The 27189-nt window shown below is 48.3% G+C and overlaps 1 protein-coding gene across 1 annotated transcript; it reads left to right on the top strand.

Annotated features, from left to right (window-relative positions):
- Positions 1–1985: 1985 nt before the first annotated feature.
- Positions 1986–19652, top strand: ACBD3 (acyl-CoA binding domain containing 3). The gene is made up of 8 exons (XM_041425138.1): positions 1986–2274; positions 9179–9320; positions 10375–10515; positions 11256–11414; positions 12835–13009; positions 15536–15728; positions 16470–16754; positions 17589–19652. Exons 1-8 carry the CDS (start codon positions 2016–2018, stop codon positions 17798–17800), a joined length of 1566 nt encoding a protein of 521 aa, XP_041281072.1. The 5' UTR covers positions 1986–2015; the 3' UTR covers positions 17801–19652.
- The last annotated feature ends 7537 nt before the right edge of the window (positions 19653–27189 follow it).

Raw genomic sequence — 27189 nt, 5'->3', positions numbered from 1 at the left:
GGGTAAAAGAGAAAATCTATAGTGCTCAGTCAGAACTTCAGCTTCTCTTACTCTGAGGATGCATTTTAAGGATAAAGAATTGAGTTTCTTAAAGCAGGAACTATGGATTAAATTGTAGAATTAATGACAGAAGAAAATATTTATGAAGTGCATATTCCTCAAGCCAAGAAGGAAATGTGTTAGACCAAAACTTTGAAAACTGAAATTTCAATAGAAGTGATTTATAAATTAACTATTAAATGTTAAAGTGAAGCTGGCTATGATGGTGAAGTGACAGACCTGTAAGGCAGGGTGCAGGCTTGTATGAGGAGATAAAATCATCTGTTCTGTTGTTTGACTGGTCTGTGAGGTAGCACCAAATAGTCAGTACAGAGAACTGTGTGCTCTGGAGCTCCAGCCAACAAAAGGGGAGGATGCAGCCTCATTTTGCAGTCTTTGGCAGGAAAAAACAAACTACATGGTGTTACATTTGATCCTCAGTAAACAAAAATGCTAGTGGAAGGGGCTACAAAGGACTTCCAGTTAGTTGTAAAATTTATTTTGAGGCTTAGATGACTCATCATCCAAACCAAATTCTGCCCCATGTGTAGTAAACAGTGTCTTGAGTGGCATTGTCTCCCAAGAAATACTAACTGGAAATGAAGTAATTTAATTTAAAGCTTTACATTTCTTGTAAAGAAATGTATTTCACTGTCCCTTTCACACAAAGGCTTCTAAGCACTTTGTAAGTGTGAAAATGAAATTTCTTCAACATTCGAGAGATCAACAGATGGATCCAAAGCCACTTTGACTGGCAGATAAACTAGCCAGTGTGACAAACTTCAGGGGATAACCCTAGAAGGGGGCACAGGCTCTGGGGAGATGGGTGAGACTCCCACCCCCTCGAGTTTCAGGAGGCTGCAGAGGTGTGCAGTTGTCTTCTTTAGCATTGGCTTCATGAACCAGCAGGCAGGGATGTGCCACTTCCCAGGTGTGAAGCCTGAATCGTGGTTTGGCTGAAAAATGTGACCAAAAGCACTCCCTGCTAACACAGTCTCTCAAAATCCTGCAAGCAAGATTGTGTGAGCTGGGAATAAACTTCTGCAGCCGTGCATGGCAGCGACTCTCTCCCTTTCCACGATAATAGTATTATTGTAAGCAGTGTTTCACGGTCACAAGGGAATGAGCTAATTGCAGATACAGCTCTTGGAGAAGTAATTGCCTTGTGCTCTTTTTACCCTTCTCTGGCTCATTTCTTTCCTCTCCTGTGTGAGGCCTGAAGCATGATTTCTAGAGAGGAGGACAAGAGGTCAGCAGCAGACCCAACAGCACCTTCCACCTGGACCGAAAGGATTTTACAGAATCAGAGAATTGTCAAGGTTGGAAGGGACCTTTGGAGACCACCAGTCCAACCCCCTGCCAAAGCAGGGTCACCTGGAGCAGGTGACACAGAACTCATCCAGGTGGGGTCTCCAGAGAGGGAGATTCCATGACCTCCCTGGGCAGCTGTGCCAGTGCTCTGCCAGCCTCAGTGCCAAAGGCTGAGGTGGAACTTCTTGTGTTACAGCTTACAGCCATTGCTCCACATCCTGTCACGGGCACCACCGAAAGTCTCGGCACTTTCAGATATTTTAATGCGTTAATGAGATTCCCTCTCAGTCTTGTCTTCTCCAGACTTAACAGGCCCAGCTCCCGCAGCCTCTCCTCACGAGGGAGATATCGCTGTTGGAAAACCATTATCAACCCACGCAGCGCGGACAGGGCCCGGCGGCGGCTCCCGCAGACACTCACGGCAATCCCGGGATTGCCGGGGAGCGGCAGCCCAGCCCCCGGGGCAGGCAGTGCCCCTGAGGGGAGGGGACGAGCCGGCCGCCGGCCCCATTCCTGGAGCATCCCCGGCCCGGCAGCCGCGGGGCGGGGCGGGGCCGCGGGCGGGCCCGGAAGATCCGGGTCGGAGGGGACGGGAAGTCGGGACGTGGCCGCCGCAGCGGAGCAGGAGGCGGAGGGCGGGTGGGAGGCGGCGGCGGAGGAGGAGGATGGCGGCGGTGCTGAGCTCGGACCGGCTCGAGGTCTCGGTGGACGGGCTGACGCTGAGCCCCAACGCCGAGGTGCCGCCCTGCGAAGCGCGGCCGGCGCAGGGCGAGCCGGCGGCGGGGCGGGGCCGAGCGGGCCCCGGCTCCCCGGGCGCGGCGGAGGCCGGCGGCGAGGCGGCGGAGGAGGCGGCGCTGAGCCTGGAGCGGCGCTGGGGCTTCGCGCTGGAGGAGCTCTACGGGCTGGCGTTGCGCTTCTTCAAAGGTGAGCCCGGCCGCCGGCCCGGCCCGCACCGCCCCCCCGGAACCGGGGCAGCTGCCGGTACCGGGGAGCCCCGGGCGGCATCGCCCGCCGGGCCGGGCTGCGGGGCTCAGGCGGAGCCGCGGGGGGCGGCCGCAGGAGGGCTCGGGGCGAGCGGCGTGTCCCGGCGGCCCGCGGGGATGCGCGTTGCCTGGTGCCGGCCGGCCCGGGCCGCGGTGTGGCACTGCCGGGGTGGGTGTGCAGCCCCCCGGCTGGAACCGCAGCGACAGAGCTCCGTGCCGGTGGCACGGCAGGGGAAAGATCCCGAACGGGGGCCAGGAGCGGTGCCGCGCCCGCTGCCAGCCCGGATCGTGGCGGGAGGAGCCGTGCCCTCTCCTCAGCGTGCCAGCTGCAGGGCTGGCTGTGCTGCTTCAGGGCGAGAGGACACAGTCTTGAGCTGTGCCCGGGGAGGTTCAGGTTGGACATTGCGAAGAATTTCTACACAAGAAGGGTGGTTGGACAATGGAATGCGCTGCCCAGGGAGGTGGTGGAGTCACCATCCGTGGAGGGGTTTAGGGAAAGACTGGACGTGGCACTCGGTGCCGTGGTCTGGTTGACACAGTGGTGTTCGGTAAGAAGTTGGACTCGATGGTCTCAGAGGTCTTTTCTAACCTAAGTGATTCTATGATTCTATGTGCCACCATGATCCCAGCAGGCAGCTGTGCAATACCGAGGGTGTAGACCTGGAATGTTTTTGCTGGGATCCCCTGTAGCCAGGTTTGCTTCTGTGAGAAGGTGGACGTACCTTGCCACGCTCCGTTTCCTCCCAAGGGAGGAGTGAGCTGTGAGGTTTTGAGGGGAGAGCTGTGCTTACTGCATTGAGCACATTTCAGCAATGTGTCGCTCCTGTGGCTTTCAGGCAGACACTGCTTCAAGTGGAGCAGGGAGCCCAGCCTCATGCCTGCACTAGGGAAGACAAGCTGTGCACTTGGAAAGGTCAGTCCTGTGGCAATCAGTTGTTAGATGACCTCCCAGGGAGGCTGCCTTTTCTAAGGGCAAGCACTCGCTGGCAGGTGGAAACGCTGATGGAAGGACAAAGCTGTCTTTCTTCACATTGGCTGACCTGCACCTGGTAGTTGTTAGGAGCATGTGAGGCTCTAAGCAGTTTTCTCAAGCCCTTGAGGTTCTTTGACTCTGTTCTGATGCCCTTCCACAAAGTAGTTATTTTGTTAGCATGCTAATATAGAGAGGTGTTATTTTTTTAAGCTGTAAAAAGCATGAGGGATCATAAGATCTTTTTTTTCCTTCTGTATCAGAACTTATCAACTTGTGGAAGCATTGTACTCTATGTCTCTCTCTTATTTCTGTAAAAGTTGCTTAAAAGAGTTCTGGTTGTGTTTAATGATGCAGAAAGAAATGTCTCTGCAGCAGCAAGTTCCTGTTCTTGGTCAGCTATGGTCTTTTTCTGTCTTGGGTTGAATATTCTACAGGAACCTGTTTTTACAGTGTGAACTTGTGTTTACAGTGCAAACCTTGTGTGCTGTGAATGACTTTATCTATATTGTTGCTATTAGCAATAACCTATATCTAGTATATCACGTTTGAACAGAATTTATGTTCCGGCTTTATCTCCTCTCTGATGGTGAAATCTGTGGGGTGTTACTTTTGTGTAGGTTCCAGTTGCTTGCCTTGTGCTCTCTTAGCAATGTTTTTATTTGTTGCTGTTCTTTTAATCAAAACTTAATATCAACATGTTTCAGTTTACTCCTGCTCCTTTTTTAACCTTCTGCAGTGGTTGCGCTCATAAGATGATAATTTTCCCCATTCAGTTGTGTTATCAATCTTTCCAGTGAAAACCTTGTTTCTCTATCCTTGTGGCTGGAATAACTCACACAAAGTCATTGCCTGTCATTTTATCTGTAGATTTTTTCCTAAAAGTGACATAACACAAAGATTTTTATTTATAGATGTGATGGGGAGCTACAGGAGCTTGCAATACTTGGGTTACTGATTCTGCCAGCTTGTTCTATATCTGCGCAGCTCCAAAAATAAGTGGTCTCGTTTCCAAATTATTTTCATGCTGTCAGAACAACTGTGGGAGTGGGCACGCTTGGTTAGCAGCCCTGTGCATGCCAAGGAGCAAACAGGGATTCCTCCTGTACTTCAAGAGGCAACAGATCCATCTGAAGGGTGGCCCATCTTAATAGGTCAGTGCTGAGATCTTGTTTCTGACCATTCTTCTAAAAACTATGCTGATAGTTAAGCAGCTTTTTTTCTGCTTCAGTGTGCAGCCCGAGTTGTCTGTAACTCCTGGGGTACTTTTGTCCAAGAGAAGTTGAATCTGATCAAAATACTTCGAGTTTGCTTATTGCTATGACTGCTGGCACTTGTCAGTGGTGGCACACCACTGCAGGAACAGAGTTGCTCAGAGACAAGGCAGGGTGAGAGTGTGCATAAACAATGAGCAAAACAAACTGAAACTAGGCTAGGATATTAAAGAGACTCAAAAGCTACTTTATTCTGTCTCTGATAAAGACAAATCTAAAGCAGATCTAAAATGCTCGACCCTGGGTCACTTCAACTGTCAGGCCTTAGGCTGTGCAGGAGATGTGCACTATCTTTTTTTTTTTTTTTTTAAGATTCATAATGGCTTGTGAAGAGAGCTTTTCGGAATAACAGAGGCATAGAAAATAGATGGTAACAGTGTTCCAGTCCATTTTTCTGTGAGAAACACGAGCCTTCTTTTCTTTCCCTTATGCACTCTTACCCTTCCTGCTCTGTTAAGCCTAGTGCAGGTCAAGCAGCACTAGAAGCTGCCATTAAGAAGCTGCTCCACTGTGCTGGATCCAGTGTACAGTGGAGAACAGTCCTGTTACAGTCATTGTACATTTCTGTGTCTCTAGGACTGCCTGTAATTGTGAGCCCTGGGGCATCTGGCACAGTGCAAGTGTCTCTGATGGCTTCCTCTGCTTGCTGAGCTGGTACGAGTTAAGCCAGTGAAGGTAACCTGTTCAAGCTCTGTCCTGATTCAGGAGAGGGTGGCTTGCATAGCTCTGCCAGCAAATCTCTCCCAGGATCAGCCTGGCTTTGTTGTTTTCCACATCCTGTCATTGAAATACCATTGCACCCAACCTTCAATATATGACAGTCCCTGAAGTGTTCATGCACTGTCTAAAGTGATTTGCAGTGCAGCACATCTGAGCAGACAGTACACAAACCATATCATTTTGGTATCTAAAAGCTCTCCTGGAATGTTAAGTACTCTAATTTTCTTTGACTGCTCTAAGTTATTTCCTCTTATCCTAACAAGAATGCATCTTCAGCCTCAGCAGAACATCTTTCTCGATTAATTGTTTGACCTCTTTTTTTGAGCACTAATTTGATGGTATGATTGTAATTCGTAAGTTAAGTAGGCTCTTGTTGTCAAGAATATGAAAACCCCTATAATGTACCTACATTTGTGAAGTTGAGCTTTGATCTTGTTTAATTGGAATTCTGTTGAGGCAGAACACACTTTCAGGAGAGGGGGATTAGGAGTGTAAGAGTGAACTGGGCTCTGCAGGCAGCAGTTCATTCCTCACACTTCTCAGTTTTGGTCTTGCTCATTAAAACGTTGCAAATGAATATAATTAACATATGAGACTTCTGCTTTTAAAAGCTATGAGGTGAAAAATCCCTCTTCACAAATTGTTTTCTGGATGACTCAACTGAATGCTATCCCAATGGAATTAGGTATTTAGAGTGGGTGCGGTAGGTGAAGTTGGAGTGGAAGGTGCAGCATGGTGTGCCGTGTTTCTGATGGGGAGAAAAAATCTGAAGTTACAGAGCAGTAACAGTATCTTGCACAATGCAATCTCTTAAGCATATTTCTTAAACTCCTTTGTGTCTAAATTTGCGGGCTTTTATCAATCCTTGTCAATAATACAGTGCCACACAGTAACATAAGCCCCTCAAATTGCTACAAACAGCTTCATCCTGCTGTTGTGGTTGAAAACTGAGCATCTTCCTGGCCTTCTTGGGTCAGGGATCCCAGTGGCCATAGGGAAGGTTGTGCAGCTGCTGTTTTACTGCTGTGCACGTCCTTTGGATTTTTCAGTGTGTTCCCTGGAGCTCTTTGATGTTCTTCCACTTGCCCCAGCTGTGTGAGGTGTGTGGGTAATGCCTGCTTCAATGGCGCCTTCACGGATGCTTGGATACATTTGGCACTTCTGCTTGTCTAGACACACTAATGCTCTTTTTGGCATATTTGACTCTGCAGATGAATTCTGGTCCTCTGGTTCAGTTAAACACCAAAAATTCCTGATCTTTGAGGTGATCATAGAGTGTGGTTTATGCTGTAGAGTTCAACTGCAAAATAGTTAGGGTGAAACTTCATTTTCTGACTGGCTGCAAGTGTTTTTCTGATAATTTGCTTCTGAGCTACATTATCCACAAGTCACTGAAATCTTGTCTTGTATTTTTATCCTCTGTCTTTTCCCCTCTCTTATTTAGCTTGTTTGTTGTTCTTCCCTTGGGTCACCATTCTTTGTAAATGCAGATTTTGGCTTCTCACAGTAATTAGGGCATGAGGTCTGACTTCTCTGTTCCGTGAAAATGCAGATGTGCTGTGCATTGCATGGAAAATGAAGGTTTTCTCACTTTAACTCTCCCCAGGAGTGAGTTCAAATACTGATGATGTTATCCTGCTTAGGTAGCAGTTTAGTACAGCAGATAGCTGTGAGTTTTGCCAGACAGATGTAGGTACACAGGTTATGAAGATTTAACTGTGCTAGAGGGACCCCCTTGAGAATCATGCTTTGCTCAGAAGCCTGGCAAAATTTCAGCGTGGTACCTTTGTCAATTGACTTGCTTTGTAGCATGATGCCCCAGGATATTAAGCATTATTTCAAAGTAGTGCTATTTATTGAGGCTAATGGAAGTGCTTGTTACCTGATAAGTAAATTCTTAGTTGAGTGTAAAGTGTGAAGAGTTGAGGAAAAGCCAAAGGGCTCTTTGGTAGGCCTGAGAGCAGGAGCTGAAAGCTCACCAGAACGTGGTGATTTGAATCCCTTAAAGATCACAGACTTGGGTGGGAAGGGACTGCTGGGGGTTGTCAGATTTAGCCCTCCTTTTCAGTTCAGGCTTCATGGCACTGTCTCTCTTTGAGTTTTGAATATCTTCAGTCATGGAGACTTAAAAAACTTCTCAGGGCCATCAGTTCCAGTGCTCGATCACTCTCAGTTTAAAAAACAACAACATAAAAAAAACCCCCAACAATCAACTTCAAGCAAACAAACAAAACAAAATCCCATAAAAAAGCAAGTGTTATTTCTTATACTTGAGTTTGTGTCATCTGCCTCTTGTCCTTTCATTGTATACAGAGTAAACTCTGGTTCAGTTTTTACATCCCCCCCTTTTCTACCCCATCCAATTTTTTTTTTGGACGTAGATATTTTTAGGGTGAAATGCTTCTGTTTTTGAAGCTGGCAATTATGTTTGCTGCAAGGTTGTGTGACACCGGGACAAGAGCAAATACTTGAAATTCTGCAACAGTGATGTGGACTTCTAGGAATGGATAATAAGTAATTAAATATTTACCTTCCTAATCATTTGATCGTGGCTTCAAAATAAATGGCATGCATGTAGTAGTTCCTTTTGATGTTTCAGCTGAGTAAGTCCAGCAATGTACTGAACTTTGTCTGTCAAAAATAGAATGTCTTGCTGTGACCTGCAAGCACTTTCCCACTAGGTTTGTTTCTGATTTCCAGAAGGGTTTGCTCTGAGTTTTTCAATACTGTAGTAGGAGTATTTTTCTTCCTCTGTAGTTCTAAGATTGTTTTCCTGTTAATAACTGTTCACAAGTGTCAGCCAAGCAGTTTTGCAGTATGTGTAAGCCTGAAATCTAGGTGTGGAGTGTTCAGTTTGGGGCTGTAAACACCTTGCTCCAAAGGAGAGCTGGGAATGAGTGGCAGCTTTGTCTCCAGCTCTCATGAGAAGTGACTATCTTTTACCTCTGGTAGTAGCTTCCTCATTTCTCCTTCCAAAAGGAGATGGTGCTTATTTATTTGTTTTCTTGTTCTAGAAAAATGTCTTTTTCTTAATGAGCAGTGTAGTCACACAGAGCAATGCCTGTTTCTGTGATTTGTTTTGGCAATTTAAATGTGTTGAGGTAAGTCCTAGCTGACTAATTCACACATAATTTTAAATCAATGCAAGTATCTTCTTAGCATTAAAAGCATGGTGGGATCCAGCTGGGAATGCTTCAGAAGATGTTCCTGTGGAGCCACTGGAACATTTTCAGGCTTATGTTTCCTTCTTATTGTCAGAGTTCACTGTATGTGTTGGAGCTGATGGAGCCAGCTGCAAGGCTTTTCATTGTGAGAGGCTGTTCCAGCTGCCTTGGCCAAGGGCAGCAATTGTATTCCCTCAAGGAAAACTCTCCTTGACTCTTAATTTTTGCTCTCTGCAGTCCTCCTTGCCTTCAGCCTTGGTTGTTCTGCTTTTATCAGTGTGAAGAGCATGAGAGGAGAGCAGTTTATAAAGCTAACATCACGTCTTTCTTTGTGGAAATCCTTCCTATGCACACTAGAGTAGACTTGGCAGACACATTTGAATTCAGTTAAGGTCTTTAAATATTTTGGAGATATAGATCCATATGGTGTGATGTTCAACAAATTAATGTAAATATCTGTGTGATGACTGGCTGTAGATAGTGGGATGCAAAGCACTCCACACTGAAGTTTTCATTAGCTGAAGTAGATGTGTTTCTTCTGGACAGATCTATATTTTAAATAGAACTGACTTAATTTGTCTAACCTTTTGTGACTCGACTTTTTTTTCTCTTTTTTTATGGTGGAAATCATGGTAATGGTTATGCAACATACTCATTCATATTCTGTGCTTAATTAATCACAGCAGTGAAATTTTCTTTTTTTTTTTTCCCCTACAGAAAAAGATGGCAAAGCCTTTCATCCAACATATGAAGAAAAGCTCAAACTTGTGGCACTGCACAAGCAGGTTCTGCTGGGACCTTACAACCCTGACACTTGCCCTGAAGTTGGATTCTTTGATGTGCTGGGCAATGATAGAAGGTAAAAGGGCTTGGTGCTTTTGTTGGTCTTAACTCTGCTTTTCCTGTGAGGAGATAACATCATCCGATTTCTGCAAGTGTGTGGGTTATCTCAAGTGTCTGTGCTAGTGGAAAGTGAAAGTGGCCTCTTCAAATACATGTAAGAAGTGTGAGTCACAGTTCAGTACAGGAACTAACAGAAGATTATTGGGTGGGTTTTTTTTCAACCACACTAGAAGCTGCTCTGCTGACAGTCCAGTTTCTCATAGCAGTTTAAGATGCATTAATGTGCAGGCCCATGTTTCATTCAAACTCCACACCATGGCTACAGCAGGCCAAGGCTTTTGCCAGTGGTAGAAGCATTCATCACAGCTTGTCCTAACACCAAAGCTAATTTCTGAAGTCACAAAATTAAAACCTGATGCATTCAAACACTGAGTAAATCTTTTATGAGACCTGGGAAGTCTCAGGTGTGTCTCTTGTGTTGCTTGCAGCTCAGGCTGCACTTCTCATGTTCATTGTTGCTCTTTTTGGGGTTCTAGACTGGAGGCAATGTGCAAGACAGCAGTGGTTTTTCTCAGGTGGACCCAGTGCACTGCTTTTGGACAAAAGGATGCAGCTTTTCTTAGAAAGAGCAAGGCAGTGTCTTTCAGCTAACTGAAGTGCTGCTGTAATCAATAGTTGTTACCATGTTTGTTCATTCAGGAAAATGTATACTTTTTTTTTTTTTCTACAAACTAGAGTGGAAGGAGGTTAAAAAATACTTCAGCTTCACTTGTAGCTGGGAAGTTTTTGGACATAGCATCTGAATTCAAATTAGGGTTGATGGGATGTATGAAATTTCATGTAAGAGCTGAGTTATGTCTATTTGAAAGACACAAGAAAAGAGAACGTTGTGCAGGCAGAAGAGAACATTGTACTGTCATTGGGAAGAAGTTGTTGGTTCTCTGAAACTGCAAATGATAATATTTGGTTCCTGGTCTTCCCAATTTTTTTTTTATTTGCTGGGCTGTCAGCACTCAATACTGGCTTAAAAAGAGTTGAGTCTGTTATTTCAGCTGAGTTCTCTCTCTCAGGAAGGAATGGGCTGCCCTTGGAAACATGTCAAAGCAAAAAGCTATGACAGAGTTTGTCAAGCTCCTACATAGGTGCTGCCACTTGTTCTCAACGTATGTCACTTCCCACAAGATAGAGAAAGAAGAGCAAGAAAAGAAAAGGTAACATTTGGGTGCTTTGGTGTGTGTAACTCTTGGCCTGGGGACAGTATCACAGCTAGCTTAGGTTGGAGTTGTCTTGGGAAGGGAAATGCTTGAAATGTAGGTGGTTGTGGTACCATTTGATCTCTTTAAGCCTTTTTACTTTGCCAGTAATGGGTGGTTTTTAGGAGTTTTAAAAATTTTGTTTGTACTGTCATCTGCTTTAGAAGAAATGCTTCACAAAATGTCTGTCCCAATATGTCTGTGGACTAAATACACAGAGAATATTAAATTGTCAGTTTTAAACTTCTCTTCTGATACGGGTTAGCAGCTTGATAAAGGCTGCCTTATTGTTGCTTCCAGGTGTGATTATTAAACCATAGTATCCACATCATTATGGAACATGTGTGAAAGCTTGGAAGACGTGTTTAAAGCTTCCAGGCAATTTTTTCTGCAATGCAGGTGGCATAGTAACAGGTTATCATGACTATCAAATTGTAACACAGAATTTACCCACGTCATGCTGCTGAGTGCAATAAAACTCTGCAATAATCTGGTTTTTTTGTGTGTCCAGTAAGACACTTCTCCAGGCCAATTTAATTGTGAGGAGGTGGTACCAGACAAAAAGGCTCACTGGGCAGGCAAAAGGCAGGTTACAGCATGTTGAAAATAACTCATTTAGGATGTAGGATTGTAGGAATGCACTAACTCATGCTAGGTTTGTAGGAGTGCTGAAATGGCTTATTGAGTGGATGTTGCAGGAGAGAAGAGGAGGAGCGAAGGCGGCGTGAGGAGGAGGAGCGGGAGCGGTTACAAAAGGAAGAAGAAAAACGGAGGCGAGAAGAGGAGGAGAGGCTGAGAAGGGAAGAGGAGGAGAGGAGGAGAATAGAGGAGGAACGGCTTCGGATGGAACAGCAGAAGTGAGTAGTGGAAACAACACTTAAAAGAAAACCACTGCCTTGCATTGGAGACAATTGTATACGTGGAATATACAGTTCTAATTGTATTCCATTGTTCCCATCACATCCAGATGCTGAGAACACAGATCTGGCTTTGCACATGTAATATTTAAGAGAATAGTAAAGCTGTTCCCCATCAGTCAGCAACTATTTTCCACCATAAGAATGTCTTTGCAGGGGGTGTCTCTGAAGCAGACCCAATGCTTGCCATGTAGTGGTTTTGAGAAGGGAGCAAATAATTAAACCACAAGTTTTGCTGCTTGTTTAACCTGGTGAGAGCCAGAGGAGTGTAAGAGGCAGATGTAAATTTATATATACAATAGAAAGTGTTGCACAGTGCTAAGTAACAAGAAGTGTGGTATGCCTTGAAGTTGAGAGGGTTTTTCACATGAATAGGAGTTGTGTATTAAGTGGTCGTAGCAGGTTACAGAGTTTAGACAGAAAAGGAATGTGGGTACCAAGTGCATCTAAACTGGTCATAGTTTGCTGAAAAGCAGTAAATCCTGCTCTTTGTGATATTAGACTAGATTAGACCAGTCTAATACTGGTGCTTTAGAATGTGAATTTTGGGGATGGAAGAGTGAGAAGGAAAGAATTTTTCTTGCAATTGTGTGGTACTTCTTCCTTCCTCTCAAACACTGATAGCTGGTGACTGATGGAAGTAACATGAGACAGGCCCTTGATCTATCTTGTCATTTAGCCATAGGATTTCTGTTAGTTTTTGGGGAGAGGAGAAAACCAGCCTGTGTATATGTAACCCATGTGTTCCTCCTGAAGTTTCAGCAGTTGAGTTTGCTGGAGATGCAGATGCCCCATCTGGCAGCATTTTTTTGTTGTTGTTCCTGAATTAGGCCACTGTCAGTCATGTTTTTCATAATTGTTTGCACACTGACCAGGAAAACTAAGACAGTTATGTGGTGTGTTTTTCTTAGATCACCAAAAAGCACTGGTGTGCTGTGCCACAGCAGGTTGTTCCTACCAATATTTATAGAAGGTCTGCTGGAAGGATGGTTTCTGGAAAAAGCATGTGTGGGTTTTTTCCTTTGCTTGTTTGAGAAATTCAGTCATGTGGGTTTTGTGTAGCCCTGCTTCTTTATCAGACTACAGATTGGAACTATGTGAGAGCTCTTGTTGTTTTAACATTGGATGTTTCCAAACAATGGGTAGAAAACGTTGCTCCCTTCTTCTGTTCTCAGCGTATTTTTGGGCAAAACGCACATCTGCCTTAGCTCTGGGTTCCGGTCCATTACGTAGCTTCATTTTAATTGGGTTTTGCAGAATGGCATTAGGTGCAGTAAGTGGCCTGAAAGGCAGCTAAGTGCAGGGATTGCCCAGAGGCTGAGCTCTTGGTGAGGCTGTGTGTGCTCCCCGTGCTGTGCAGGCAGCAGATCATGGCAGCGCTGAACTCGCAGACGGCCGTGCAGTTCCAGCAGTACGCGGCACAGCAGTACCCGGGCAACTACGAGCAGCAGCAGATCCTCATCCGCCAGCTCCAGGAGCAGCACTACCAGCAGTACATGCAGCAGCTCTACCAGGTCCAGCTGGCACAGCAGCAGGTATGCCTGGGGAACGTGGGCTTTGTGTCCCTGGGGAACCTGGCCTTTGTGTCCCAGGCTGTCACTGGGATACGTTAACTTGTCCGCTGTTATCTCCTTGGAAAAATAATTGCCACAGGGAGAGCTACCCTGCTAGTGACTAATGCTGCTTCAGATTCAACCACCAAAGCCCCTTTATTTGTTTCATCTTTTGGAGTAGTTTTCTGAAGCAGCTGTTAATTAAGAAAACACTAAGCATTCTTTGCTAATGACTTGGTTCAATGTTATTGTTAGAGATGAAGTGTGAGCCGCTCTGCTGCAGCGTTGGTGGTGTGTGTGTGTAATTTAATGACACACCAGTGCATCTGAGCATGAACAGACCTCTTCAGGTGACTCCTGGAGATCAGTGCAGAGCAGCAGGCTGTGGTCAGCCCTGTGTTTCTAGCTGAGCATGCATATGCAGCACTGTAGCATCACTGCTGGGTTGGAGGTTGCTCCTCCCTGCCAGCCTGAGCACTGCTGACTGCTCTCTCCTTCTGCACCTATTGCCTGACTTCATCACATACTAATACCTGATGAAGTTGCTTGCCTGCAATAAGCTGCTGCAATGATGGGTGGGAGGACAGACTGTAGCTGCCAGCCTGAGGTCTGAGCTCAAAACCTAAAGTTCAGTAACAGATTTCCTGTTAAGTCATTTGTTGATGTGGGTGGGAGGACAGACTGTAGCTGCCAGCCTGAGGTCTGTGCTTGAGCTCAAGACCTAAAGTTCAGTAACTGATTTCCTGTTAAGTCATTTGGATTTTGTGGAGGCTGATGCTCTCAGTAAAGACATGTCCAAGGAAGGGAACCATGTGAACCTCATGAAGTTCAGCAAGGCCCCTGCAGTGGGCCAAGTCAGGGCACTCCCCAGTATCAGTACAGTCTTGGGGTGAATGGGTTGAGAGCTGTCCTGGTGAGTGAAACACTGGGTATGATCTGCAGTGGACTTTTGCAGCTCAGGAAGTCATTTGTATCCTGGGATGCAGGAAAACAAGTGTGGCCAGAAGGCTGAGGGAGAGAGATGATTCTCCCCCTCTGCTCTGCTCTCATGACACCCCAGCTCAGTGCTGCATCCAGCTCTGGGGTCCCCGGCGTGGGAAGGATGTGGACCTGGTGGAGCAAGTCCAGAGGAGGCCACGAAGGTGTTCAGAGGGCTGAAGCACCTCTGCTCTGAAGATAGGATGAGGGAGCTGGGGCTGTGCAGCTTGGAGAAGAGAAGGCTCTGGGGAAACCTCACTGCAGCCTTTCAGTACCTATAGGGGCTTTTTAAGAAAGACCTTTTTACCAGGGCCTGTAGTGACAGGACGAGGGGCAAAGGTTTTCATCTGTGAGAGTGTAGGTCTAGATTGAACATAAGGGAGACTTTTTTATAGTGAAGGTGGTCAGACACTGGCACAGATTGCCCGGAGAAGCTGTGGAAGCCCCATCCCAGGAAGTGTTCATGGACAGGTTTGATGGAGCTTTGAACAGCCTGGTCTAGTGGAAGGTGTCCATTCCCATGGCAGGGATGTGGCTCTAGATGATCTTTATAGGTCCCTTTTAAGCTGCCCACGACTGGATGGAGCTGAGGTGGTGTAGGAAAATCAGAGACTTTCTGCCCTGTTATAATTACTCTTTGGGCTTCCCTCAGGTAGCTTCTGTAACACTTCTGAGGAATACTTTATTTGGATGCCTGTGAGTCAGGTGCACTGGGATCTGTTAGTGCTGTTCTGCTTACAGATCAGCTTCTGATGCGATTAATCTTGGAAAGGCTGTGTGCAGTAGTTATTGATTTAGAAGTAGAAAAGTTCACACCACCTTTCTCTCAGTGCACAAAACTGCTGTAGTAGATAGTGAAATTTGGACAGCATCTGTGCAATTGGCTTAAATTTGAAATCTTAACTGATATTTTTCTGTATTGTCTTCATATTCCTGCAGGATACCTATATTCCATTTGCTCATCAAAATCTTGTGATTATTAGGTTATCCTTTAGAGTGGCACTGTCACTTATATCTTTTCCCTGTCCCAATAAAAAAAGCCTGTGTTGTCTCTCTGGGCTGGTAACAAGGGACAGGGAGATTCTCTGATTTATAAATTGGCAAGTAGCTACTAGACCTTCAATAGTCAGCTCTTTTTATACCTGGATGAGCTCACTCTGGATGGAACCCTTACAGGCAGCGGAAAAAAAAACAACCCAGCAAACAAGTCACACTTCCAACTTTGATAGAAATGTTATAGGAATGAAAAACTTACATAGTTAAAGGCAAGAGTTTGTGTGCACCATAATTAATTTGAAAGTTGAATTTTTTTTGTTCAGGTTGTATCCACCAGCCTAGAACCAAGTGACTTCACATCCCAGATGTAACTGGTCAATGTGTGCTGCTTCTGGTCTTTGGGGTCAAGCCCCCTTGTAGGCTGAAGGGGAAGGTTTTTTCTTTACATTGTCTTTAAGCCTTCTGCTGGAAGGTTTAACACTGTCATCTTGGGAGGGTTTGGTTGTACTTGACTTTAAATTCCTGTTGTTTTAGGCAGCCTTACAGAAGCAGCAGGATGCAGTGGTGGCAGCGACAGGGACACCCCTGACTGCTGCATCGAAGGTGAACACCCCTGCCCCAGGGGACACCCCATCCATCAATGGGCAGGCCAGTGCACATGCAGACAGCCCTGAGAAAGAGCTGGATCCAGAGGTTTTGGAAGAAGCACTGGAGAATGGACCAAAAGGTGGGACTAGCTGAATTTCTTAATTAAAAATAAATAGTAAAAGCCTTTCTTAGGGTTCAGGTGTCTTAAGTATGGTTACTGTGTTTCTTTGTTTGGTTTCATTTGCCTGTGGAAAAGCTAGGTTTGATTCCTGGGACTTCTGTCTCTCATGGGAGGATAATATTGCATAGGCAAAGCTCAGCTTTGGGAGGGGAGGGAAAGAGGGGCATTTCAGCAAAGCTGATGGGATCCAGAACCTCCTCTCACTCTAGGCTTGAAGAAAAGGGGCATAAAAGTTCTAGCACAAAGCTGTTCTGGGCAGAAATAGACTTAGTTTTATTTGAGCTGGGTCAGATCTGTTTAAAGATCCTTCCAGTGAAGGGTTCTGTGCAGTATAAGCCTGCCACCTGTAGCAGTACATTTGCCTTCTGAGGCTTTAAATGTGCTGGGTGGGTGAACTGGTAGCGCAGTATAAGCCTGCCACCTGTAGCAGTACATTTGCCTTCTGAGGCTTGTCTGCATAAGCAGTGTGGCTTTAAATGTGCTGGATGGGTGAACTGGTAGAATTTAGTAGTGTTATAACTAAATTTGCACTGATTCATACATCTTTCAGAGCTGAAACTTGCTGCTTCTGTTAAAAAAATCACCTGGAAGCAACTTTAATGCTTGGGGCCCTCAAGTGTACCTAAGGAACACACTTAATTATGCAGTATAAATAACTGAAACAAAGCCTAACTGGAGTATTTCCTCCCCTGTCTCCAGATTCTGTCCCAGTGATTGCTGCCCCATCCATGTGGACACGACCCCAGATCAAAGACTTCAAGGAAAAAATCCGTCAGGATGCAGACTCTGTGATCACAGTGGGCCGAGGAGAAGTGGTTACAGTCAGAGTCCCAACTCATGAAGAGGGCTCTTACCTCTTTTGGGAGTTTGCTACAGACAATTATGACATTGGTTTTGGGGTGTATTTTGAATGGACAGACTCCCCTAATACTGCAGTCAGTGTGCATGTCAGCGAGTCCAGTGATGATGAGGAGGAAGAGGAAGGTAAGCACGCTGTTGTGTGTAAACTGTCAGGGTTTGCTGTGAGGGAAACCCCCACTGATGGTCTTGTGTAATCTCCTGCTTTCCCTGGCTTCCATCTGGCTGGGGTCATGTTTTCAGTTTTGAATAGCAGCTGCAGTTCTGCAGGTAGCTTCAGTCCCCTCCTTGGGTCACAGGCAGGTTAAAGCAGCTGAAGCTGGGGAAATCCTTTTCCTAAGTCAGCTATTCAGTGAACTGAAACCCATGGTGTAACAGAGCACAGTGGATCTGCCCTCTGAAACCTTGGGAACAATCCTGTCCTGCTGTTCAGGAGGTGTTTCTAGGGAGGAATTTCCTTGAGGCTGCAGCAAAACAGCCTCAGAGGGCAAGTGCTGACACAGGTCACAGCCTTTGCCTGTGGAGGAGTCCAACATACCATCACAAAAGTGTTTTGAAATGAGCATGTGATTTGCTTGGAAGGAGCTGCCCTGACCTAGGAAGCAGTGGCTTTTTGGGAGTCACTGCCAAGTAATCTGTGCTGGTCAGTATGGCACATCAGTGGTGGGTGGTTGTCATACTGAAAACCAAAGTTTGGCATCTCCACAAACTGACCTGGCTGTGCTGGGGAGATGGGTGTGGTGAGTTTTAATATCAAACTGCTAAAATCATGACAAAATGAGCTGTTCCTTGCTGTTCCTCCTGCTTCTGAGTGCTTCAGCCCCAGCCTTGGTATGGATCCCTGTGACTCCTCTCATTCCTGAACTAACAAAGAGGGCTTTGTCCCCTGGAGATCAGTCTGACTTTCTTTCATAAAGCATCCACCCATGTTCACTGACACCTCTTTTTTTTCCCTTGCAGAAAATACTAGCAGTGAAGAAAAAGCCAAAAAGAATGCCAACAAGCCTCAGCTAGATGAAATAGTGCCTGTGTACAGACGAGACTGTCACGAAGAAGTGTATGCTGGCAGCCACCAGTACCCAGGGAGAGGAGTTTATCTTCTTAAATTTGACAACTCCTACTCTCTATGGAGGTCAAAAACAGTTTACTACAGAGTTTATTATACTAGATAAAGGTGTGGCTGTGTCTGAGGCTGGGCTGTGCAGAAGATGTCATTTTATTTGGAATTTTCTTCAAGCATAATGGATCCTTTTGAGTCTGTGTTTCATCCTGTCTGTATCTGTATGGTTTGTGTGAACTTTTAACAAGTAGACACTGGGATCTTCCTGCTCCATGACACTAATGCATATTGCATTGGGCTTAACACAGGATCTCCCTAACCTTTTTGGGGATTGGAGTCATTGGCTCCAGTGCTGAGGTCACATCCATTGCACTTGTTAAAGCCTCATGAAAAAGGGGGAGGGAGTTGCTGGCTCACTGGCTGGGTGATCTGATGTTTCCAGGTCTGGATGCCTTCAATAACTCGTTGGTGGTTAATTTAAAGGTCCCATCAGTAACTGGTAGATTTGGATGCAGTTTTCTGTGTAGCAAGTTTCTCTTAACTGTAACTGAATGTCAGATTTTTTTACACCATTAAAACTTGAAACTTTAAGTTTATGCAGTTTAGAAACAAGTTGTCTCACTTCTGTCCTCATCAAAGAAGAAACATTCAGTTCCTTAAACCAGTGTAGTGTGTAAGACAAGGATGAGCAACGTCCTGAAAGTACAGCAAATAACCTCTTCTGAAGGCATAAGCTGAATGGTGTTTAAAAGTATGTGTAACAAGAAGAACCTTAATCTCTGCCCCACTGATAACCCTAGAATAAAAGTCATATTTTGATGCAATTGACTTTGAACAGGACACAGACTACTCCTGAGTTTAATAGGGTTTTTAATGGGGTAGACTAAAAAAAACTACAAGGCTACAAACTTGAAACCAGTTTTGTAAGACCAGAATATGCATGTTGTGCATCTGGAGAGCAGTCAGTCACTTTGACAGAGTATAGGAGTTAATGTTGCACTAATGATGGAAATCACTGCCACTCCTTTGTAGTCTGAACTGGTGATAGTGGGGTGCAAACTTTCTGCTTTAATTGGTAGCTGTGGGCAGAAAGGCCAGGTGCACATACAGATGCTTAAGGTAGCTTTAATCTCAATTTCACATGGTCTGGTTGAGGCATTTTGTATTTCTAAAGTGAAAAAGCAGTGCAGGCGTCCCTTGGCTTGAGGCTGCAGTGAGAACCCGCTCCCCCAGAGCCCAGGGGTTGCAATAATGGCTTGTGCAAGTGCTCTCTGCATGGGTGATGCACCTTGTGGTTGAAGGGAAGTGGTTGCTGTGGGTCTCAGAGCAGCTCCTGCAGTCAGGCTTCCATTGACCAGCTGCAGCGTGTGCAGTTCCACGGCAAACGACGCCGAGTTGGCAGGGTTTGTGTGAAGGGTCAGTTTGTACATACATGATACTTTACTTTTCTCATACCAACCACGGAGATACTTCTCCTAGAGTGCTTAACTTGTCATCTTGCTTTTTGGGTCAGCAACACCGTACCAGCTTACAGCTAGTTAGTGCTGCTTTATCCAAAAACACTGTACAATGTTCTGCTCTTGTGTACATACAGTATATAAACCATGAATTTAGAAAGTACCTTGCTTTTAAAGAAAACTGTATTTAATGTAAAAAAAAAAAAAGAAAACAAAAAAAAAACCCTTTGAAAAAGGCAGGCACTAATATATTTCTTCTGGTCTTCAAATTACTTTTTTTTTTGTCCATACAAAAATGTTACAACTTCTTCCTTTAAGAGTATCTGTTCTTGGGAGCGGTGTTTGTTGCTTTAAATGGCAGCACTTACTGTCATGTGTTGAATGCTAGAACTTCTACATTTTCAGACTTTTTTTTATTGCCTCTGGCTGTTGATAGTACAGTACAAGTGCGATTTCAAGATACCTTGAGATAGTATTTAATCCTAATTAAAAGACATTTATCTGTAATGCTGTTGGCTTTTTATTAATTTGCAAACCTTGGCATTGCTGTGTATGGCTCTTGAGCTAAGATAAGCTTGTCATCATCTCTGTCATGTTCAGAGGTTCAGCACCACGCTCACTCTCACTCCTGTGCCCAGGAATGTCTCTGGCTCGCTGCATGGGGCCATCTGTGAGTACTGGAAGAGCCCAGCTTGAGCTGCATCATCTCTTTGGGTTTTGAGTGGGTAGCAGAAGGGGTTGGATGTGGGCAGCTGAAACCTGTAAGCTCTCTCCTCCAAGAGTCCTGAAATCCCTCACCTGGAGGGCAGGAGACAGGATCATGCATGGTTTAGGCTGAACAAGAAGGACCCAGAGGCAAAAAGGCAAGTTACGCTGAGGTTTGTGTCAGTCAAAACTTACTGCTTAGCTGCTGCTGCTGCTGCTGGTAAGCAGCTTATCCTGGAGCTGAGGCCAGGATGTGCCTTAATTTGGTCCCAGAGTTCACCTGGGGAGCAGAATTCCCTTCAGAGAGAACAAAGCAAGTGCTGTGCAAGATACTGAGAAGTTCAGTGTACCATAGTCTGGGTATGCTAAAGCTAATTTCACACAAAATCTGCAAGTGCATTGAAAACCAAAGTAATTACAGCAGCAAGCCTGCTCCAGTTGAGCCTATTTTGCATGTCTCATGCATGTATAAATTCCCTTTCCCCAGTTAGAAGGGAAGCACTGTGCTCCTCACAGCTCACTTTGGGCAGCTCCCTTCACAGGAGTTCCTATAAACACTTTGTGCGATGGACAGTCACTGGCAGTGGCACCAGGTGACACAACACCAACAGCTTGACAAAGCTCAGTTCTGAGTGCACTGGTCCTTTGAGAAAAGCTAAATGATTGTTAGAAAACATTGTTAGAACAGGTTCTTTGGGGCACTTTGGTGGGAGACAGCAAGGCAGGGCCTTCCTTGGCTCTGCTATCCCGGGAGGATAAGCAGTGAGCTCAAAACAACTTCCTCATTAAGCCACTTGTCTGCTCTGTGGCATTATCCTTGCTTATCCCCTTTGCTGTCCTTCCCAGCCCTTGGCTTTGGGCACTTCCTGCCTTGTGCTTTGCCCGTCACAGATGAGAGGCTGTGGTTTAGAGCAGCCTCTGAGGTAACTGCAGTGGGCAGGGTCATCAAACTCTGCAGTCAAAGGGACAAATTTGAGGGCAGTGTCACTGCTTTATTTGCCTCGGAGTAACTGCAGTGGGCAGGGTCATCAAACTCTGCAGTCAAAGGGACAAATTTGAGGGCTGCTGTGTCACTGCTTTATTTGCCACGGAAATGTGCAGGTCCCTGTGCTAATGCTGGCCCAGGGCAGCAGCACACCTGCCTTGGGCTCTGGGGTGAGCAGCTTGCTGGCTTCAGAGGGCAGGTTACAAATGTCAGCTACCTGCTTTTGGCTCCATTGCTTAAAAAATTTCTACACTCACACCACAGCTACACCCATGTACTGGAAGATTAAGCAAGGCATGAAATACCATCCCAAATATTTCCCTGAATACTGCTCATCTGAGGCCTGCCCCTTGGACATCAAAAGTTTTACTGAACATCAGACTGGCTTAAAGAAATACACTAAACTGCTTGGACTGGTAGAGATATAGATATGGCCATGCAATATAGATAAAAAGTTATCATCTGGTATCCTAAAAATAAGAAACTTGCAAGGAATGAGGAAAAACAAGGCAATACTGGTTCTCTGTAATAAATTATTTTCCCAGCCCTTGTTATTTTCATCTTGTGCCATCTCCATCATGAAGCTGGTGAGAAACCTGCTCCTTTCTGTTTACTCAGGGGGTCAGCACTGGCATGGCTTGCTGGTGGTCAGATTTGGAGGAGTAATTCCCTATTTCAGCCTCCACTTCTCTGGAGTTTGGTGTTTCCCTCGGTGCTGGACTCCAGCTTTTGTGCAGGTTTGTTTTAAGGAAGCAGCTGCTGGGTGATGGGCACTGCTCTCACCTGTCCTGCCAGCTGCTCTGGGCTGAGGCTCAGCAGGTGTTTTATCCTTCCCAGTGCCTTTGAGCAAAAATTCCCCTTGGCTGTGCTCCCCTGATGGAGGAGCAGGTCTGAGTGGAAAAAGCCGATTCCCCTGGCCTGGACAGTTCACCCCTCCCTTTCCCCAGGGATGTCTGAGCTGCTGTGCCACCCCTCCAGCCCTGCTTGCAGCTCCTTTCCTGCTGTGCCTGCATCCCCTGGCGTGGCAGGAACGTCCTGGGGAAGGACATCCAGGGCTGCTCGAGGACAGGCTCTCCCCTGCCCTCTGGATGACCTGTGGGCAGGAGAGCCGTCCCTGCTCAGCCAGCAGAGCAGATGCTTGGCCCTCTGCCACCACCCTCAGTGAGACACCTGCACTGGATGCCTGGGACAGCCTCTAGGGCATGTGGGAACAGGCTCTGCTCTAGGGAAACCCCTGCACAGGATGCCTGGGACAGCCTCTAGGGCATGTGGGAACAGGCTCTGCTCTAGGGAAACCCCTGCACAGGATGCCTGGGACAGCCTCTAGGGCATGTGGGAACAGGCTCTGCTAGAGGGATGAGGGGCAGCTCTGCCCACGGAGCTGGGGGAGCCCAGCACAGCCCTCTGCTGCCCCAGGGCTGGGCACAGGCTGGGCATGGGCCCCTCTGTCTGTCCCCATGGCCCTCAGACCCTTCCTGTGCCAGCTGTGACCCAGCTGTGAGCCAGCTGTGACCCAGGTGTCCTTTCTAGACCTGCCTACATGGACATTTTGAAGGGGTCTCCTTCCTCACATAACCCACTCCATGTCCTGCCCATGGCGGTGGCTTGCACTGGAGGGTTGCAGTTCTCAAATCCCATCTCTCAGGCTGTGGAAAACTTTGGGAAGTGGTTTGCAGCCTGTGTCAGGACAGTCAAACAGGATCACAGAGAGAGCTCGGGGCACCGAGCAGAGTTTTGCTTGATGCTTGTTGAATTTGGCTCTGGATTGAAGAGAACAGAGGTTTTTAGTGTTTAAAGAAAGTGACACTAAAGCTGGGATTGCTCCATGCCCAGGGAAAAGTGACTTCATGCAGGTGATGGGAAGAACCAGGCAGGAAGCAGAATCAGCAGCCCCCAGGCAGTGCCCCAGGGCTGGGCTGTGCCCTGGCTCAGCAGAGCTCCAGGAGCACCCAGCACACAAACCCCCCCTGCCCCAGCCAGCCTCGCCCCACAAATGTCCCCTGATGTGTCCCCCAGAGGGGAGTGGGGACCCACAAGTCTGCACCGACCCGAGGTGGGCAGCGCTGAGGAGGAGCAGCATCCTTTTGCAGGCACCTTCTGCAGCTGGAGGTAAAGCTGTGCTCAGCAGGTCTGAGCAGGGTGCTCAGCCTGGCTGGGTGAATTTCCCCTGGATGAGTAATCCTGTTTTCCTAAAGCCTGCTGACAAGATTTTTCCCTGGCAAATGCTCTCCTTGGGGTTCTTGTGCCAAAACTCATTTTTGCAGGTAGGCTTTGGGTAAACAGGGGCTGGGGGGGAGCTCCCCCTCCCAGCAAAAGGGACCCCACAAAGAGCCACTTTCTGCTCCCCTGGAGCCAGCCCAGGGGGACAGGGGCCAGGTTTCCCTTCCAGCCTGGCTGGTGGAACTTGCAGTGGCCACAAAGCAAAGGAAAACCATGGAGGAGCAGGGAGCCCCTGGCATGGGCAGCCCAAGCAGGGCTGGCTGGGCTGGTGTTGCCAGCCTGGCCACTCACAGCCTCTCCACGGCCCCAGCTGCTGGAGGATCGATCCCCTGCCCTACGCCAAGGGAAGGGAAAAGACTGAAAACAGTGGGAAAATAAATATCCTGAGGCTGCAGCATTGGCTTGCTGCATTTCTGTGCTTTTGGGGGATAGTGTGTAACCTGCTGCTGTGGGAGAGCTGGGGCTTGCTCCCACCATGGTGCGTGCTCCAGAGCCAGAGGGACAATTCCTGATGGTGCCACCTTGTTCTCAATGCCCTTGTGCCCCCGAGGGCTCCCAAGAAGCCCCCAAATCCCCAAATCACCATCCCCATTCAGACTCAACCAGCACGAGGGTCTCAGGGACCAGGTCACAGGGGAGGCCAGGGCACAGCCCCGTGCATGGAGACGTGGGAGCTGAAGGGAAATACCCAGAGCACTGGAAGTGGTGTAGGATGTTCAGAGGAGCTCCTTTGCCCAGCCACAGGAGCATTTCTCTCAGCCAGGCTTGGAAAAATCCTGATCCTGGCTTCAACCCCAAGTTGTTTGCAAGGCGAGGAGCTGCAGCCGGGCTCCTGCTGGGCCTTCATCCTCCTCATTTCCCTGCTCCTCCTCATTTCCCTGCTGCTCCTCATTTCCCTGCTGCGTGCTGCTGTTGGCAGCACCAAGACCCAGCCAAGCTCAGCCAGGGGGGCTGGGTGACACAGCCAGGTGGACAATGTGACTGAAACATCCCCAGGGCAGCACGGAGGGCTTGCCCACCTCACTCCACCCTGGCTGGACACAGCAGAGCATCCAGGAGTTCCAGCCTGCTGTGAGACCATCTCAACACCACAGTTTGGCTCCAGAACACAAGATCAGCCACATCTGGCACTAGGAGTTGGGTTTGAGTCAACAACAACATTTGAAGATCTGTGTAAACACAGTTAAAAAAGAAACCCAAAACCAAACCACCCTAAACCAGCTACTGGCCTGGCTGCCATGAAACTGTCCCCAAAGGCTCGGGCCAGCCCCAGGCAGCCCCCCTGCAGAAGAGACAGGGATGCTTCAGCCAGCAAGGCACCAAGCAGAGGCAGCACCCCTCCCGCAGGCAGCAGCTGGGCTGAGCCATCCTGGCAAAACAATCCCCACAGGCCTGATTTCTCATGGCTTTTCCATCCTCAGCCACTGACAGCACTGAAATCCAGCTGAAGTCACCATCAGGTCACCTTTGTGATGCCTCTGGGATCTCAGAGCAGGGTCCCACACAGAGCTCAGCCCAGGAGCAGAGAGTGCCTGTCCCAGCTCTGTGCCCCGAGGCCACCCCATGGCTTTGCTGGAAGATTTCCCCATTGTCCTTGCTGGAAAGGGCAGGGAGCCGGTTGAGTCTGGGTTTCCATCAGTGCCCCAGCCCCAGCAGCAGCCAGGAGATGTGTCCTTGGCTGCTTTGTGTGTCCCCATGGACTGCTCCGTGTGTCCTTGGGCTGCTCTGTGTCCCCATGGCTGCTCCGTGTCCCCACGGGCTGCTGCTCTGTGTCCCACCCCGCTCCTGCAGGGCTCTCCGGACAGGGAATGCTGCCCACCCGGCTGCAGGAGCCAGAGCCCCCCACAGCCCATCCAAGCCCCACCCCGCTCCTGCAGGGCTCTCCGGACAGGGAATGCTGCCCAGCCCTGCTGCAGGAGCCAGAGCCCCGCACAGCCCATCCAAGCTTTTTTTTTACACAGTACAAAGGGGGGACCCAACCCGGATCTGCCGTGGGGCACAGCCGAGGCGGCGGTGTCCCGAGGGAGGCGACAGCCGAGCCGTGTCCCTGCTCAGCCGCTCCTGGCAGGGCAGCGGTGCTGCCGTGTCCCGAGCAGGGTTCGCATCCCGCCGAGCAGCGCCGCTGCCCGGGGAGCTGCTGGGATCGGGCCATTAGAGGGGGCTGTGGTTAAAGATTTAGGATTTGTCTGTCAGACCGCCAGTCGGACCTGCCCGGGGTCAGCAGGTGAGTCCTGGGCATCCCTGCTCTGCTCTGACGCTCTGAGACACGGGATGGGCTCCTGTGGGATGCAGAGGCACGGCAGGAGGGATGGGAGTCCCACCGGCTCTGGGGGGAGCTGTAGGTTGGAGAAGTTAGCACATTTCCACTCCTGCTGTTGCAGTTCATCCACCCCCATTCCCCTGTGACATCCCTTGGTTTTCCCCTGGCACACAGATGACAGAAATGGGAAATGATCATGGATCACAGAAATGCCTGGCCAAGGCAGGTGCCTGGTGCTGATCTGCCCGTGGGCTCTTTGGAATGACAGGAAGAGTCTCAGCAGCTCCTGGCCTAAACCAGAGAACTGCCGAGGCTGCAGGAGCTGGGTAAATGCTTAGGGGGAAAAAAAAAATCCAGCTGAAGGCTTTGAAGATCCAAAAATAATACCGGGAGGAACCAGCACGTCCGTGGCACTGCTGGGGGATGAATCACGGAGCAGAGCTTGCCCAGGGTTTTCCAAGCCACAGTGAGACCCCTTTGCCATGGGGCCCTCCCATCCCATCCCATCCCATCCCATCCCATCCCATCCCATCCCATCCCATCCCATCCCATCCCTTTTTCAGGCTCAGGAGCCTCTGGGGTGCTGGAAGAGGCTGCAGGCAGAGGAGCTGGGCTGGCCCTGCTCCCAGCAGCATCAGCACCTCTCCCACCACAGTGGGAGCTGCTGGATCAAAGACCACAGCACCAAACTGCAGGCACCAGCACTGGCCTCCTCCCTGCACAGGCACATTCTGTGCAGCAGAAATTCACTTTGCAGCAGGAAAATTGCTGTCCCTTCGAGGACAGGAGCGCCCAGGAACAGCTGATGACAGTGCCGGCAGAAAACACCAGGATTTTTGGCAGCTCCCACCTCCTGGTGTTTGTGGGAATAAAGCCATTTATCCCCTCAGGCTGCACCCAAACCCATTCTGCTCTCCCAGCACCTGAATGGGAGGACATTCAGCAGGGCAAGGGCCACCCCAGCCCCTGGGAAGGATGGATCAGCCTGGAGAAAGCCCCAGTGCTCCACCAGGACAGCCACACCAGTGCCCCGCCATACCAAGGGCGCGGGGCACCACTGCTAATCCAAATCCAGCCCTTCCCATCCTTTGTAAAGCATAAAATAGCAGACATGGCCCAGAAGAAGGAAGGCCAGGGCTGCTGGAGCAGGCAGCACACGTGCCTGCATCAGGAGGGGGAGCAGGAAAAGAAGGAGGAAGTGGAGACAAAGAATTTCCGCACCATCCCTCCAAAGCGCTTCCTGAGCGCTGGGAGTCAGGAAACACTCACGGCAGAGATGCCCAGCCCAGGCTGAGCAGGGCCCCACACAGCCCCTGGGGAAGCAGGCTGAACACAGGGAATGACATGGGAACTCGCAGCCCACACCCACAGCAAAAATCCCATTTGATGTCTCACAAATCCTGGATTTGGGAATGGCTCTTCACCTCAGAAAACAGGTGGACCAAAGTCTCCAGGATCCATATCTGCATCCCAGCTCAGCACAAAACCCCTCCCAGGGAGGGGCAGGCCACCAGGAATGCCACTGATCCTCCGTGTGCCTGCAGGGACACCCTTATTTCAACACCCCCCTTTGCTCCAGGAGAAAAACAGGGAGACAGGCTGGTTACTTGGGAATTGAGAAATGCCATGTTTGGATAAAAAACTCAGTCCTAACCCAAGGGGCAGGAAGACTGGAGCCCCAGGAGATGCTTCTAATTCCTTGGAGTAATCTCGGATGAGGCAGTGGCTGCCTGGTGCAGTTCCCTGCATCCCACAGGTGACATTCCACATCCCCAGCAGCACTGCTGAGCCATGCACAGCTTTTCAGCCAGCTGCAGACAGGGTTTTTCCTGCTTCCATGGAAAGTTTTGGATTTAGCTGCTTTAGGAAGCAGA

This window comes from Onychostruthus taczanowskii, unplaced genomic scaffold (assembly GCF_017590055.1).
Source record: "Onychostruthus taczanowskii isolate IOZ18803 unplaced genomic scaffold, ASM1759005v1 scaffold87, whole genome shotgun sequence".
Taxonomy (NCBI): domain Eukaryota; kingdom Metazoa; phylum Chordata; class Aves; order Passeriformes; family Passeridae; genus Onychostruthus; species Onychostruthus taczanowskii.
The sequence above is the reverse complement of the archived record's forward strand: the minus strand, read 5'-3'. Positions and strand labels throughout refer to the sequence as shown.